This window comes from Condylura cristata, unplaced genomic scaffold (assembly GCF_000260355.1).
Source record: "Condylura cristata isolate star-nosed mole 26May11 unplaced genomic scaffold, ConCri1.0 scaffold00015, whole genome shotgun sequence".
Lineage (NCBI taxonomy): Eukaryota > Metazoa > Chordata > Mammalia > Eulipotyphla > Talpidae > Condylura > Condylura cristata.
Genome location: NW_004567116.1, coordinates 31,208,824 through 31,221,863, shown reverse-complemented (window position 1 = coordinate 31,221,863; position 13,040 = coordinate 31,208,824). Strand labels below are relative to the sequence as shown.

Here is a 13,040-nt window from a genome sequence, read left to right as displayed (position 1 = left end):
AGATTTATGGCACCCTAGTGCTGTAGTAATTTCTTTCACAGTGCCCTAGAGCAAAAGAAATATCAAACTGTTCCTGTATTAATCACAGAAGTCCAAATAGCTTGACAGGGTTACTTTGCAAAGTGGGTAACAGATGTCACCAAGTTTCTCTAGAAAATTTAAAGTATCCAGTGGCTCTTCTGTGAGTAATTATAGTGCCACAGGGTGCCTTGGCACACAATTTAAGAGCCATAAGCCTAATGAAAAATTGCATTTTTAATTGAACGCTGGCATCTCCATGGAAGACGTAATACAAAGGCACTTAGCAAAATGTGCTCATTTTGCAGAGAAAAATGTAGAGGCTCCGAGATGTTAGCTTGCAAATAAGAGACATCAGCTGGCACCCAGCTGGCCCCCCTCCCACAAAGCCCCTCCCCTCACTCCGCACAAGGCTGCGGGCCTCTGCTGTGTCTCGCTTCGTCTCTCTAGGCTGCAGACCATCTCTTAACCACCCTGCCTTGTCCTGCACCCCTCTGCCCAGGGCAGGGCTGGGCCTCGTGGCCTCCTTTCTTCTCATTCTGTGAGCAGTGGTCACTTTTTCCACTGAGGGCTGCATTCCCTGGAATGTTGCAGCAGTTGTGCTTACTCCAGGAGCGGATCCTTAATGCTCTGCCGCACCCTGTCCAAAGAAGGAACAGACTGAAGAGGCTGGGGTGGGGGAAAGAAGGTGTGCAGGTTAGGTTTTCAGCAGAGCGGCCAAAAGCCTGGGCAGAACCCAGCTGCTCCGGCCTCTTCATTTCCAAGTTGCTCATGCCAAGGCTCTATGTAAGGCCTCTATCACCCACCCAGTGCCCACTGTGCAAAAGGCATGCTCAGGAGGCCAGTGGCCAGTTCAGTCCACCCCAGCCCAACCATTTTCCCTTGAAACTCAATGTCTACTGCTTCAACTGCCCATTCCCAAACATGCCAGTGCAGACTTTCTGGAAGCTCTCTGGGCCACACATTTACCACCCGTCTCTGTTCACATAGTTTCTCCCACCACTTAGGCCATGACTGGGAACTGCAGAGGGAACTGGGAAGGAGTGTTTAAAGCTCACCACACCTCTGTTTACAGAGTGACCAAATCGGAACAGCCTGGCTAGCTTGGCTCAGGAGGTAGGATGGGCAGAAATGAGCACTCAGCAAGGCAGTTAGACCCCCCAAGGGCTGCGGGAGTGAGTCCGTGCTCCAGTCCTGCTGGCTCTGCTAGGAGCTCAGTGGTGGTGGGGGCTCTGCCGCGCCCGGCCTGGCCGGAAAGGACCCTGGTCAGTCTCCACCAGGGCGTGTCCTTTGGCTGCCCACCTTGAGAGGGGTCAAAACCCACAGATCTGAGCCCTCCCCCAGCATCATTTAGCATCTACTGTTTGTCCTGTGTTTCAGATAGTAGAGAGAGAAACGGCCTGGATAGGGCATTGTTTGTCCTCTCTTTTTCTCAAACCCATCCCATGCTTTCTGTGGGTGGGGCAGTGGGTGAGAAAAGTCACACAGCTGGGAAGTAATTCGTGCCTTGCCTAGAACCTAGGGCTCCTGGCTGTCCTGCCCTTGAAGAGGAACAGGACTCTCCTGTCAGTCCAAGGGCCGTCTTTCTCACTAGCATGGCCACCACTCAGCTGGACAGGCCGTTGCCTGCAGCTATCAGTCTCTTGCTCTGACCTGCATCTATATTTCTCTAGGGTTGTACCCTCTAACTGAAGACAGAGTTTGCTTCAAGCTAAACTCACCTGCACCCAGGCAGTAAGGCAGCATGGTTATCTTGTGCTGATGGAATACTTGATTGAACTGGCAATGGTCTTTGGTCCTCGCTAATGGGCAGATCACTTTGTTTAGCAAATGACTTTTGGCATATAGAACCTTTCAAGTTGTTGGGGAATCATGACAAGGAAGTGTCCCTTCTGAGCATGGATGAGCGATTAAGAAGAGAGAGTGGGTTGTGTTTTCTCATGTTATGGACTGGCACAATAAGTATTTTCTCACCTTGTTCCCCAACTTTTTTAGAGCCCAATAGAGTACAAGAAGATGGGGCAAGTTTGGCTTCCAGATAAGAGATATACAGATAAGCAATTAGAGGAATCTTGAAATTTCTCTCCACCTTTTGCTTTAACATAATGCTTACTGGCAATCAGTGCATCCATAAGAGATCCAAAAGAAGGCTAAGGGCTTTCTGGGTCTCTGCTGCTAACCTTTCCACCTAGAAGATGGCATTTTATTGGCCGGTGGCCCATGGGTCAGGCTGCGTCAGAATAGCTGCTGTTGCTCCCACCGAACTGCAGTGCTCCAGGCGGCTGGGGTCTTCCTCGCCGCTGCTCCCGGGCACTCTCCCCCGGGGCTGCCTGCTATGAGCCTGTGGCCAGCATCCTGGCCTGGGTGGGTACAGGCGCTGACTGTTGAAAAAGTCCAGCCATGGCAATGGAGTGCAGTGCAACAGACAGAGTAAGAGGTCTGCTCTTCGAGGGAAGCCAAGTCCTCATTGAAGGTGGAAACAAACCCAGCAGGAAGTCCCGAGATGGTGCAAGCTCTGTTGGGTAGGACGTCCTGTTCTTGAATTCCGAGGCTCCAGTCCCGGGGCCAGAGCAGCTTTCACAGCCTGGGGACCCAGACAGTCCAGCCTCTGAGACCCAACATTGTTGCAAATAAGGTCATCTGTTTCTCTTGGTGTGTGCCCAGGCTTTGGGATTGAAACCATTTCCATTCACAGAATAATGATTTGTTGGAAGCAGAGGAAAATGCTGAAAGGAAGGCAGGGCCCTTTGATCTGCTGTGTTGTGCTGGCCAGCAGGGAAGGGTCACATTTTTGAACAAGTATCAATGACTAAACTGCGATTGATCTTGTCCTAGAAAATAAAATAGGTGCTGGTAAATATGGTGGGGGTGGGGTGACAGAGAGTGTAAGGGCAGGGAAAGATACTTTAGCTGTGTGCCGGGGCTGAAAGTCACTGTTGAGAGGTAAAACCAAGTGGGGGGTAAAAATGCCCCCTGTGACTGGGCAGGATGAGCATAGAGGGGCCGATCACCTGGACCACCCTGGGGGTGAGGGGAGAGCGTGGCCGGCAGCCGTTCCTGCTGCTTCTGAAGTCTGGGTCTTACTGGGCTTGTACCCAGCGCCCTTCTGAGGGAGCCATGGTGATGGCTCCATGGTCCCCAGGGCCTGGAAAGGCCCCAGCTAAGAACTGGAGGAAAGAGGAAACTAACCCATGGTCAGGACAGGCTCGCCCTGCAGGGAGCAGAAGGGGCGCGGAATCCAGCCCCCGCCATATCCCAGCCAGCTGCTGAGCCCACCCCTGCATCCCCACACGTTGCCTGACATGTTGCCTCAAGGAGACAGCCTGGCACTGGCGCTGTTGGGTGGCTCATGCAGGGTAAAGCAACGGGTTTGGGTAGAGGAGGGCTCTGCCGATTTCAAAGTCCAGATTCACGCACTGGAAAGTAAACTGTATGTGATTACCTGTAGGCAACCAGGATACTTTTGAGTGAAAAGGAGGGAGGGAGCGGTAAGTAAGTTATGCTGGAGGGAAAAACAAAACAAAACAATAAATCAAGCATCCTGCACACACTGGCTCTACGGTCACCAGGTTCTCAAACCATATCCAGTTTCTTTGAAGTTAGTAAATATCCTTCACTGGTAGCTGCACTGATGACTAAAATGGCAGAAGGAATTTGCCATCCAATGCCTGGATGGTTGATATGAATCCAGAGAATCCAGGACTGGCTTGGCAGTGAGCCAGCAGAGGGGCCTGTGGGAAGTGGTCCCCTAAGGGGCGTCAGCAGCCTGGCAGTGACTACGCTGAGCCCAAAGTCAAGTTGACAGTGAGACAGCACCTGCTCTATCTGGGTCCCAGGGATTCTTTGGGGTTTGAGATGTGATCCCCACCCCTCGCAGTCAGGCCCCCTCCACCGTGCCTGAACATAGCCCCGGACGGCCTCTGTCACAGGGCAGGGCAGCTTGTGCCTATCTCTCAGGCTGGCAGCTGTTTGCAGGCAGCCTGCGTCCCCTTGTGCTGGGCAGGGCCAGTCCTCTGGGCTGAGGGCTGTTATGGAGCTGCCTCCCTTCACAGTTCTGACCTCACCTTGCTGTCCATCACTGCAGGTGGACAGCCAGACTCAAGAGAATGACATGAACAAACGAAGGCGGAAAGGCTTCAACAACCTGGATGAGGTGGGTGACACACTGTCGCGTAAAGCAGGCCCACCCCTGTCGTCTGACCACCAGGGGCCACAGTCCCACCATAGCAACCTCCCTGGCCCTTCTCCCTCGCCTCTCTCATGACCTGCTGGCTTCTAAGCCTGGCTGGAAGGAAAAACCAGCCAGCTGCTGGTCCTTGCCCCACTGCCTACTAGCTATGTAACCTTGAGAAACATGAGCTCCTAACTGTTAAATACGGCAGTACATTTGAATTTTAAAAATGCAGGCTTTTTAAAGATAAAATAAGATGATGTCAGCCACTCTGGCCTGGTACCTGCACTCGTGTTAGTCAGTGTGTACTAACAGTAGTGCCCGGAGAGAGCACCCACCGGCAGTCCCACTTTGCCCCAGGGCAGTTTATACCTCTGTGTTTCCGAAGCTTAGTGTTTAAGGGAAGATCCCAGTGCCCACGAGTGCCACCTTCTGGTGAAAGAAGAAAAGGGCAGGCTGCTTTGGTAAAGCCAAGCAGGACTCCCTTTCTCCAGCTACTGAAAAATTGATCAGCTGAGAAAGAGAGTATCAGTTCCAGCTCCCCAGGCAAGTCGGTAAAGAGACCTGAGACATACATTTCATTCTGAAAACTTTTAACCCACAAAAGCCAGCGTAGCTACTGTCCGTGAACCGTAGACAGCAGCTCAGCCTCCTGGGGGATAGCTAATGATAAAATAAGGGGCCAGGATAGTTTGTACACTGAGTTATAGGACTTAGAAAAGACTGCTGCCCACATGCTTGAAGCATTTCACCATTGTGAAAACACCATTGTGTTTTCACGTCACTGTTCATGTCTATGACTTGCTTCACGTGGAAGCCTGAACTGGTTCTTACAACACTGAGCCATTGGATGAAGGGCGACGCAAAGCCCTGAGGTCCACGGTGCTGGAATGGGCAGGAGCCGATGAAAGACACCTGGAATTCCGTTCGTGTTGCATGTACACAGAATCATTTTATTCAGATGAGTTCCGATCATCACCGTTGTCCAAATCTTTTCTAGAAACTCATTAGGTGATCTCTTCCAACTCTGGTGTTCCTTGCCTCTGATATAAGCAAGAAGCCAACAGATAGGGAGATAATTTGGAGGAGGCAGTGAAGACTGATTAACAGGACTAGAGAGATGGCCCAGGCCCCTGGGTATTGTTTCTTGCTTTTAGTACTGGTGATTTTTCTCCTGCTACTGCCCAAGAAGCTTCCCTGTGATACATTCTGTCTCTGGTAGAAGTCTTCTGTTTATTTGAGGTAGACTTTGTACTGTTTCTTTTGATAATAGCGCTGGAATTAGAATGTGAAAAGAAACCTAGTTTGCACCTGCCCCTTCTAAGAGGGCTCTGGACCATTTTCTCTGCCAGCTGTTTTTACTTCAAGTCAATCCTGTTACTCAACGTGTGGGCTGGGAACCAGCACAGCAATATCTCCTGGCAGGTGGCTAGCCCCACGGAGTCTCGGGGCCACCCCATACTGGCTGAATGCAAATCTGCTCTTGAAGGCGACCCCCAGGGATTCATGCCACATTATGTCTGAGAAGTGCTGATCCAAGGGACCCACTGTCCTGTCTGACTTTAATCTTGTACAACGGCGACCACCCCAGTCACCTACCTCTCACCTGCCAAGCCTAGGTTGCTCTGCAGAGTTACATTTCACACTTTGAAGTGGGGAGTGACTCTGTGTTTGTCCAACACTTCAGAGTGGCTATGCATGAGAGGTGCCCCTTGGGCTGCTGGGAGCTTTAAAAAAAGACAGTAGGCAATAGTTCCCTCTCCCATGAATTTCTTCCAAGTGAACACATCTTGAGTGTTCTTCCCATGAGAGAGGGTCAGCTTGCCCATGTGACATGGCCCTTCTCGTTCTACTCTAAACCTGTGGGAGCAGGTCCTAGGGCAAAGGAGCACAGACAATCAGTGAACACCAGTAATATCCAAAGTTTTATTTTTAGCAGATGAACTAAAGAAACCTTTACTTAATGAAATAGCATGACCAAGTGACCCCCACAGCATCTCACCGGTCATAAGGCTGGATACCAGATATGCTGAAATACAACAGCGATAAGCTTGTCATTCCTCTGGTATCTTCTTGAAAATCCATAACCCTAGTCTAATCATGAGAAAACAGCCTAACTTGGATGAAGGAATTTTGTACAAAATAACTCACCCACCCCCTTCAAAAGTGTGTAGGCCATGAAAGACAAAGGATGATGTAAACCCTATAGTTGGAGGGATTAGGCAGAGGAAGCCTGATACCTCAAAGCAGTGGGGGTCCTGCAGCCTGTGCTAAGTCCTGGAGCCAGAAGACCAAGATGTTAGTGGCGAAGCTGGTGCCACCAGGTCTCTGCAGTGTGATTAGTATTCTTGTCCCATTATCGACTTCCTGGTTTTGATAAAAATTGTCATGATTATTCCACATGTTAAAATTAGATGCAGCCAGGAAGGGTCTGGACTATATAACTTTATATAAATCTGAAGTTATTTCAAAATAAAAAGTTGTTGTCCTTTTTTTTTTTTTTTATAGAGCTAGCAACAGCAGAGCAGGACTGCTTGACCTTGGGACTGATGGGAGGAGGAGGGACAAAGAGGTGCAGAGCCTATGCCCTGCCTGCCAATACTGCCCCCCTTTCTGCACCCCCTATTCTCTGCCACATGACTGGGCATGTGATGCTTTGAAAACTATTTTGTTCATCATTTCATTACTGTATTTGATTTTTGCAACAGCTGTGGGAAATGGGTTAGTAACCTCATTTTATAGCTGAGAAAACTTCTGAGCAATACTTTGCTTAGGTCACTGGGCTGGAAAGTGAAAGCCCTGCGAGACTTCCAAGCCTGAGTTTGCCCCCAGGCCTTGGGGGAACTCGCCCCTCCTGTGAGCACCATCTCCTTTGGGGAGTATCCGCTGCTTCTGGCTCACGTCCTCAGACAACAGGGCACACCCCTCTTTAGGAGACTGGGTTCATCTCCTGAGCCTCCAAACCCCTTCCCTGATATCTGGGTTCCACGATCCAACAACCAATACTCTGACTGGGTCTTTGCAGCGTTCAGCCTTTTCCAGCCGGAGCGTAGGCTCCCATCAAGAGGGCAGCGGCAATAAAGAAGGTAGAAATCAGAACAAAGTCAAGTCCATGGCAAACCAGCTCCTGGCCAAGTTTGAGGAGAACTCACGGAACCCCTCTCTGCAGAAGCAGGTGAGTCTGTCCTGTGCTCACTGGGTTTGCCTTTGTGGTGCCCAGAATCAGCTGAGAAGTCGGCAGAAAAGTTCAGGCTAGTGATGGATTTGACATGCCAGGCAGGCCTGGCTACCATGAGACTCGAACTCCTTGTGAGGAGTCAAAAGCCATTTCTAAAGGGGACCAGATAACAAGTATTTTAGGCTTTGGGGTTATCTGATCTCTCGTATCCATTTGCCATAGACAACACTTACAGGAGTCAGTAGGTGATAGGGGTCAGTAAACAGACCACAGGTCAGATTTGGCCCCTGGACTGTAGCTTGCTGATGCCTGCTCTCCCAGAGAAGAAGCCTTTCTCTGCTTGGCTTTTGCTTTGCTGCCGTCTTTGAGATGGGAGAGCGTAAGGGAGCGTCCAGTGTGCTGGCTGCCTGGGAGAGCACTGGGTCACTGTGGCATCTGTCCCAGCAGCAGAGACTGGGCCACAGGCACAAAACCAGCTTCCCAGTGTCCTCAGGTAGCCCCTCTTCAGCTCCCTTACATCAAGCAGGCCAGCTAGTATCCGACAGGGTCAGTCTGAGCCTGGAGTAGGGTCCAATGCTGTGCCTCAGGCTGCACACCGAGCTGACTTCGGCCTCTGACTTCAGGGAGTCTGCTGTGTAGTTCAGTTTGTACGTGAAATTCCTTTGGAATGCTGCTGTCACTTTTCCTTTAGAGAATACCTGTCAGAAATAGGCTCCTCTTGCAGCCAGGGGCAGAATCTTGGCTAGCTAGAGGCAAAGACAGTACTTGGTCTTGAGGCACATGCCTCTCCTGGATGATTTTCACCTCTCCAGGTGATTTTATTAGAAGGGGGCCATTTTCCGAAGACTTGTAATTCTCTGAATTTCCCCCCAAAAGGCCCATTCTGGAGGTTTGACCCTTTTCATGTTCACGGGTCAAGGAGGACTCTCTTCTAGGAGGTAGATGCCATATTCCTGTCCCCTAGTGGGCATGCAGTGGCCCATTGCCAGGTCCTCCTCTAGGGCTGGCCACTTGGACCAGCTTGGACGCTGGCAGTGGCCGCCTAAGACCTGGGTCTGAGCCAAAAGCTTGGCCTCGCTGGGAGTCAAATGTTCTCCAAGAGTTGGGGACTCCGGGACTTGCTGTTCACTTGGACAGAGAGCCCGGACTCAAGTTTCCTGGCAGGACCTGGCTTGCAGTAGCTCAGCTCAGTGGTCTCTCTGCACTTGCAAAGTCTGTCTCCCTCCCTCTCTTCTCTCCACCCTCCAAGTGTCTCAGTCTGACTCATCTTTTCCTTCATGTTTCCTGCACTGCTTTCTTGGATTCACCTTTCTCCTCCCAGGAACGTCACGTCTCAGGGATAGGTAAGCCGGTCCTGTGCTCTTCCTCTGACCCTCCTGTTCACTCTCGCTGCCCCAAGCCAGAGGAGCTCACGCCCCAGCCCATCACCTCCTCTGAAAAGGCAGGTAGGGCTCCTTCCAGTGGACGCTGTCTTGGTGAGGCCAGAGGGGACTTGGCCCTGAGGGTGGGGTCAGTGGCTCTCTCCACACCCCGAGTATGGCTGATTATAGCATCTCTGGAAAGGCAGACACAACTTGAGGTCACCACCTTTCTCGGTAAGAATCACCAAGCATACAACACCTTGAAATCCACGCATGGATGCCTCAGCCCATCCAGGGTATTGACTGGCCTGCTACTACCAGGCTCTAGGTGCTTTATTTGCTTGGGGGAAAACTGACTACACCACGTAGGTATTTTGTGGGAGGTCCCTGGGACTTAGCTTTGAGTAGATGGAAAAGTGGCCATGACGGTGGGATGGGCTCAGGAAGGCCACGTGCTCCACGCCTCTGGTGGAAAAAAGCGGGCAAGTGGCAGAGGCCACCCCAGGCCATACAGGGTGGCTGCTGCCTGAAGCCGTGGGTGAGGCTTTTTCTGGCTTGCATCTCCAGGTTTGGTTTTTGAATGGAATCACTGCTAGTGGCATGATACTCAAGGACATGTAATCAGCATTAGGAATTTCACATTGCTTCTGGACTTTGCAGGCCACATGAGATCTGTGCAGACACACTGCAGTGATTTTATGTTTATTCATATAAGAATTGCCTGGAGACATTTTTTAAATACCATTATTTGGTGCCTCCCCCAGTTAAGCCAGAATCCCTAGGAGTTGGGTGCAGGTTAAGCGCCCTAGGTAATTTCTGCGTGCTGCTGGTGTTGAGAACCCCTGGCGTTGTACAAGTTTTGACTGGTGGGTCTAGGCTGAGGCCCAAGGCTGTGGGTGATTCCAGTGCAGATGGTAGGGCCTCACCACAGGAGGTGGCACCCTCTGTGCCCTTTGCTGCTGGTCCTCATGGGATCCCTCAAGGTGGGGGATCTGGGAAAGGGCCACAGTGGGGCAGAAGCCTGATTTTCCTTCTCTCCCAGTTCTCCCCGGTGGTGGTGACCGGGCATGTGCTCCGAGAGTTAAATCAAGTGTCCACTGGTGGCGAGCGCCCAGGCAGGCCCTGGAGAGCCAGAACCAAGTCTGACCTGCAGCTAACAGGGCCAGAACATCCTGCTGGGCTGCCCGCCACCTGCCAGGGAGCGCTGGCCCTCTCTGGGGTGCTGCGACGGCTGCAGCAAGTGGAGGAAAAGATTCTCCAGGTGAAACCCTGTCTCTGTGCCCTGTCTCTCTGCCCATGCCTGGTGTCTTCCTGTCTCCTCCTCCCTCCTCCTGCCCAGGGTGGTTCCTTTCCTTGTTGTTCACTCCCTGTCTCCTGTCCTGTGCTGTCTAATGGTCTCCATCCCCCCCCCGGGTGACCGTCGGCCTCTATCACTGTCTCCTTTCTCTGTTCTCTCTCTTCTTGACTGCAGAAGAAAGCTCAGAATTTGGCCAACAGGGAATTTCACACAAAGAACATTAAGGAGAAGGCAGCTCACCTTGCCTCCATGTTTGGACATGGGGAGTTCCCACAGGTAAACGCAGGGCTTTCAGCAGCCCCACGGGGTCAGGTGTTGGGCATCCAGTGAGTGGCTATGAACCATGCTCCCAAGCTTGACTTCCTCTTGCCTCTTTTGATAGCCCTGGGAGCTGTTCATTTTCCATGTCATGAAAGAATTCAAACTGACATCTAAAAAGGACCCAAGTGGGGACATTTGAAATGAGTAGGTCAGTCATTTAAAAAAAAGGAATGGGAAAATCAAAGGCAGAAAAACAAGCTTGGGTCAAAGGAAAGCATTGCTGAGAGAAATGCCTGCTGGTAGACCTAGACTTTGGAGTAGGTTCTAGGCTGCTTAGGGGCCCAAGCAAAGCCAGGTGCAAGGATCACAGTGCCTTGAAGGTAAACCCAGTGCTTGCTGGGCCATGGAGGGTGACTTGCTGGGCCATGGAGAGGCCTCCCTGCGGCCCTGGTCAGGGACACTGAATGAGGAGGCCAACCCCTGGCCTTAGCCTATGCTCTGCTTTCCCAAAAGGCGCCATTGAGCCAAGAAGAATGGCTTTGTCTTAAATAGGAAATACTGCCTCCTCCACCCAGTGCTGAAAAGAAGAGCATAAGCTCAGAGAACAAGCACAGTTGCTAGTTAGGTGTGAGCACTCCCTTGCCTCAGCGAGCCTCGTCTCTATAGCAGGCCTCCTCTGATACTGTCAGGTGTCCTCGGCTACTTGGTAGAGTCTCAGACATGGGAGGGACACTTGGCTTTCATTTTTAGGATTTCAGGGGCTACCCAGAGGCTGGCTATTGCCAGTGGCTGCAGAGGACCCTGCTGTGTCCATCTGTCCCCTAACGCTCAGGACACTCTTTTCCTAAGCTTGTAGCAGCTACGTCAGCCCAGAGCGTGAGCTGCAGGAGTTGGCACTGGCGTCTGCAGTAGACGTAGGCAGGAACAGGAGTAGCTATTTTGGTATGACAGTGGAGCTGGAAGAACTAGCAGAAAGCAGGATAACCAGGAGGCAGCCAGTCTTTGGACTTCAGTGTAGATGCTGCTATTCTGTCCTGAGACAGCGGCCTGGCTATCTCTTCCCCCCTTGAATGCACACGCATGGGGGCTGCACGGTTGAGGGGTATGCCCCAGTGCCTTGCCCTGCTATAATCATGGTTTCTTCTATTTCTGTTCTGTGCAGAATAAACTTCTCTCTAAAGGCCTGTCTCATCCTCATTCTCCATCTTCTCCTTCCTGCCTTCCATCTCCTGATCCAGCTGCTCCTTCCTCTCCATCGACTGCTGACTCTATTTCTCCTGCCAAAAAGGTAGTTATCCTAAGCCACTAGCTCCCCACACCCCCTGCATGTTCTGAGATGCTCTTGTGTTCTGCTCGACCCACTCAGGTAAACATCTGGAGCCTGGCTTGGCTGTGGTGGAAATATGTAAGATACTGACTATAGTCTTGGGCCTGGTTTTGGTTTTATTTTGGAGCAAGCAACCTAGTGGGACAGGCAGCACATGAAAGCATGTCCAGTGATGCTTGTTCATCCAGCAAGCATGAATTGGGTGCCCACACAGGCTAATTGTGTTAGCTGCTGAGAAACAGAGGGATTCCCTTACTCAGTTTAGAGGGGAAGCTGCACATGGGCGTAGAGATAAGGAACATTTTTGCCATATGAAATCGTCAGTATTTGGCTTGTTTTTACTTACACAGAGAAACAAACACTTCCAGTTGTCAAAGCCACTGAAAGTAGCCATGGCCAAGATGCCCAGTGCCTTGCTTCAGGGCAGCCCGTGGTCAGCTGTTAAACCCGAGGTCTCCTAACCTGTCTGGGCCTCTGTTTTCTCATCGACAAGGGAATGAGCTCCAACTCATGTAATAGTGAAACTTTGGGTAGAAAATGGCGTTTTGTCATCACCAAAACTCCAGGGTAGCCTTTCTGCCCAGTTCAGGATAGACATCTTCCAAGAGCGGGGTGTGGGGGCTTTGCCCTGTGCATAAAGACTTTTGGCTCCCTTGCCAGGCTGATGGGAGGGGCAAGGGCGCCTGGGCTCAGACAGGCTGTGGCAGGGCCCAACTTGCTTCTCCTCTCCCACCTGGGCTGGCTGTCTCCTCAGGATGGAGCTAGGCAAGGTCCAGGTGGGAAGGCTTTGCTTCCGTCCTCAGGGAGGCCTGACTTTCCCTGCCCTCACAGTGGACAGCACAGCTAGGGCCTTCTCACCTCCCAGTAGGTTTGGTTCCTCGATGATGACAAGAGACAGAGGGTCTGGCACAGACCCTCTTGTCAGTGAGCATGTCCCCAGGCACAGCATCAGTGCACCTCAAGAGCTGCTTCTCCACCAGGCTCATCAAGAAGCTAAAGCCAGCATCACTTGCTAAGCAATGGCTGAACATTCATCCATTCAACCAATGAATATTTGACTGTCAGCTCCGTGCCAGACACTTCAGACTCTGGGCACATGCAGAAGTGAATAGCTACATTCCTGCCCTGATGAGCCTCACAAGGGAAAATAAATAGTGAACAATAGGGGAAATAAACAGTCAACAGTGATATTAAGGTGATGATAAGGAAGAAAGACTATACTTCCCGTGGAAAAATTAGAACAGATGGCAGGGTTCTGGCATGCAGTTTAAAATGGGGGTGAGGGTGAGGCTATTCTTCCTGAAAAAGTGCAGACTGAGCAGAAGCAGAGCCACAGAAGAGAAAACAAAGGTAGAGGGAGCCCCAAACAGAGCTCAGTCCCTTGGCTCCTGGCTCTGGCCCAGCATTCCCTCTGCTGCAGAGGCAGC

At 51.4% G+C, this 13,040-nt stretch overlaps 1 protein-coding gene across 1 annotated transcript in view; it reads left to right on the top strand.

The window, feature by feature from the left end:
- The window catches only part of MICAL2 (microtubule associated monooxygenase, calponin and LIM domain containing 2), a 129,286-nt gene that overhangs the window by 102,371 nt on the left and 13,875 nt on the right, over nucleotides 1–13,040 (top strand). The window contains 7 exon segments of the mRNA XM_012725457.1: nucleotides 4,103–4,171; nucleotides 7,215–7,364; nucleotides 8,689–8,781; nucleotides 8,783–8,812; nucleotides 9,771–9,989; nucleotides 10,200–10,301; nucleotides 11,449–11,574. Coding sequence (XP_012580911.1) covers nucleotides 4,103–4,171; nucleotides 7,215–7,364; nucleotides 8,689–8,781; nucleotides 8,783–8,812; nucleotides 9,771–9,989; nucleotides 10,200–10,301; nucleotides 11,449–11,574 — 789 coding nt within the window.